Raw genomic sequence first — 2,810 nt, forward strand, 5'->3', positions numbered from 1 at the left:
AGTGACCAAGCTTTCTGCATCCGTGGAAAACAGGGAATAAATGGATAGCATGAAGCTGTCAATTTGAGAGTGCCCGTCGAACAGATACGGAGAACCTTCCAAGCTAATTCAGCTAAGGGTTTCTTGCGGAAGTAGGTTCAGCTGTAGGAGCTGATGTTTCAATTTTGTGGAAAAAGCTTGTCATTTGCCAATAAAAGGCGCAGAAGATTTGTTTCCTCAAGCATAAGAATTCTTGTATATGACAATGGTATTGTATTAATCAGTTCGGAACTTCAGTGCTATGACTAATGACTCAGAAATATAAGACTGAACATCGGAAAAGTCACCAGAAAGACGATTTTTGTGTTCCCTTGATTGATGCACAAATGAACTCATGTTTCTACTCTGTGAGCTGAACAGCCAAGATTGAAGGTATCTTTTCCCTCAGTTTTTGTGTCACAGATACACGTACTGTCATTACACCAGCTGCAAGTCCACTGATTCGAATTTTGACGACATATTCATCGATCTGAAGAAGCTCGAGGCTTCCACCACCAGTGCCGGACAGGTATGGTCTGATCTCATCCAGTACCTAAACCGTCAAACAAACCTCAGTTATATAGGACGATCATCCGTGGTGCAATGTTCTTGAAGAAAAAATTTGAAGGCTGACGAAATGCCCAGAGTCAATGGCATGCGTACTGAAGAATGGCCAGTGAGCGTCTGACTGACCTTCTCGACATTGTCGGTGTTGAGCTCGAGGCCGGTCTCAGTGTCGACGATCTGTTCTACTTCAAGGATCTCGGGGATCTTGTCGCGGAGGCGAGTCTCGATCCCCATCTTGAGCGTCATGGTGGAGCTGGGGCAGGAGCCGCAGGCTCCCTGGAGCTTGAGCACGACGACGAGGCCGTCGATCTCGTGCAGCGCCACGTTGCCGCCGTCGGCCATCAGGCTCGGCCGCACCTCGTCCAGCACCATCTCCACGTTCTCCTCCGTCAGGGGAAACACGCGCACCGCCCACCCTGATTACACACAGCACACGGTGACCAAACAACGACACTGCATTTGTTCATATTTGCAGCTCTACAACTTGTTGCTTCCTGTGACTCTGATTCTGCAGAAAAGAATCTATCTGGGATGAAGCTGTGACGAACCTGTTCGGTTTCCACGGTGGTTCGACGTCTGCAACGTGGGGCTGAAGCTGAGCCGGCCATGGGCGAGGGAGCTAGGAGAATTCTGTGCAGAAAACTGAGAACAGGTCAGTGGAGCCAAGTGGAAGAACGGTTGAGGAGGTGGCGGGGCAGTGGTGTACCTTGCGGAGAGCTGCGGGGAGCGGGGAGCTGGTGGCCGCCGCCGCCGCTTGCTGGAGATTAGGCGAGAAGAGCCTCATCTGAATCGCAGCGCCAGGCAAGTTAGATAAGGCGTTCGTTTCTTGGATGTGGTTCGCCTTTATTTTTATATTTTTTAAATCAATTTAAGATCCTATCGCAATAAAAAATATTGCGATCTAATACCTCAAAATTTAAAACAGTATCAAAATAGTAATGAAAAATTCTAAAAAAAATATGGTATAAAAGATGTTATCATTTATTTTTTAAAAATTCAACTCAAACAATTTTGAGGATAAATGATAGTATTTTCTACACCACACATTTTTTTATGATTATTTTGATGATATTTTGAATTTTAATAATATCAAAACATAATATTTTTATTTCTAATCATGTCACCTACTGGATAGGCGACGGAAATATTATCTAGATTTGCAAATTTTTAAAATAAACACGTATATTTGTATTGTTATTTAAAAAATAAAAATTAAAAAAATCGAGCTGCCGAGGCTTTGTTGGGCTGCTCAGATTCGACTGTCTTGAGCATGCGGCTACACTATCTGAGGGCCCATGGTTTATTTTCATAAGGGCCCGACAAAGGGTCCAAGTTCTATAGAACTGTCAGCCCATACTAAATAGATTCAAACTTTTTTTTGTGCGATGGGTTTTGATTTTTTAAAAGTGGTGACAGGTTGTTCACATAATCAACTGTGTTGACATTTCCACGATATTATAAACCATAATAAGCCATATAATGAACTAATACCTGTAGCTAGAATATTGGTTCCAACTTCCGAAACGCCTGCAAAAATTCGCCGACGATTGGATCAAGCTTTTCGAGAATTTTTTTTAATATTACATTTTTTTACAGATATTACAGAAATAATGCCGAAAATGAGAAAATTGCAAAAATAATAACTATTCGTCCAACGGTTTGGTGAAAACATGTTTTTGCCCTACCATACGACGAAAATACTATTTTCGTCAAACCGTATGGCGAAAATAGATGACGTGACACCGGCGGTAGGTTAGGGGGTGCCCGAGTGCAGCATCGAGCCAATTTTCGCCAAACTGTTTCAACCAGTCTAACCATTTCAACCACTTATCCGTCCGATACATCGGCTTTAACTCCTAACAAACTTGATTTAATGTACGAGTTCACATGCATTGTATCGTAACAGAATAAATCTGGTGGTCAAGCTGAAAATATTGGGTGACTATATTTCCATCTCCTTCATCCTTATACCCTCAGGGTTTGGGTGCTCAAGGATGATAAATGAAAAATTATTCAAATCAACACATGATGAACCGTTACGGATTTGACCATTTTCATAGAATACTCTAAGATTTATAGAGTTTGACATAACTGCCACTAAAAAAATATATCAATTAGAAATAAAATTAAATTGCATTCATACAATACGACTAACTTAAAATTGACTAAAGCAATAGCCATGCCGATCCACTGTTTCTGATCTTACAATGAAAAGTATTATAGTC

At 41.6% G+C, this 2,810-nt stretch overlaps 1 protein-coding gene across 2 annotated transcripts; it reads right to left on the bottom strand.

The window, feature by feature from the left end:
* Positions 1–322: 322 nt before the first annotated feature.
* Positions 323–1,416, bottom strand: LOC133930322 (nifU-like protein 3, chloroplastic). 2 transcript variants are annotated; one of them, XM_062376957.1, is made up of 4 exons: positions 1,292–1,416; positions 1,134–1,215; positions 712–1,001; positions 323–571 (listed from the first exon to the last, which is right to left on the bottom strand). In XM_062376957.1, the coding sequence occupies exons 1-4, from the start codon at positions 1,367–1,369 to the stop codon at positions 380–382; spliced, it is 642 nt and encodes a 213-aa protein (XP_062232941.1). In that variant the 5' UTR covers positions 1,370–1,416; the 3' UTR covers positions 323–379. The 2 variants fall into 2 exon arrangements, with proteins under 2 accessions (XP_062232941.1, XP_062232940.1); XM_062376956.1 differs by having other exon boundaries at positions 1,134–1,227; positions 1,292–1,412.
* Positions 1,417–2,810: the final 1,394 nt, after the last annotated feature.

Source organism: Phragmites australis, chromosome 10 (assembly GCF_958298935.1).
Source record: "Phragmites australis chromosome 10, lpPhrAust1.1, whole genome shotgun sequence".
In the NCBI taxonomy this organism is placed as follows: Eukaryota; Viridiplantae; Streptophyta; class Magnoliopsida; order Poales; family Poaceae; genus Phragmites; species Phragmites australis.

Coding starts and splice junctions, on each gene's coding strand:
- LOC133930322 (XM_062376956.1), bottom strand. CDS start 1,369: ATGAGGCTCTTCTCGCCTAATCTCCAGCAAGCGGCGGCGGCGGCCACC. Junction 1,228..1,291: donor TCCCCGCAGCTCTCCGCAAG/GTACACCACTGC, acceptor ACCTGTTCTCAG/TTTTCTGCACAGAATTCTCC. Junction 572..711: donor ACACCGACAATGTCGAGAAG/GTCAGTCAGACG, acceptor TTGACGGTTTAG/GTACTGGATGAGATCAGACC.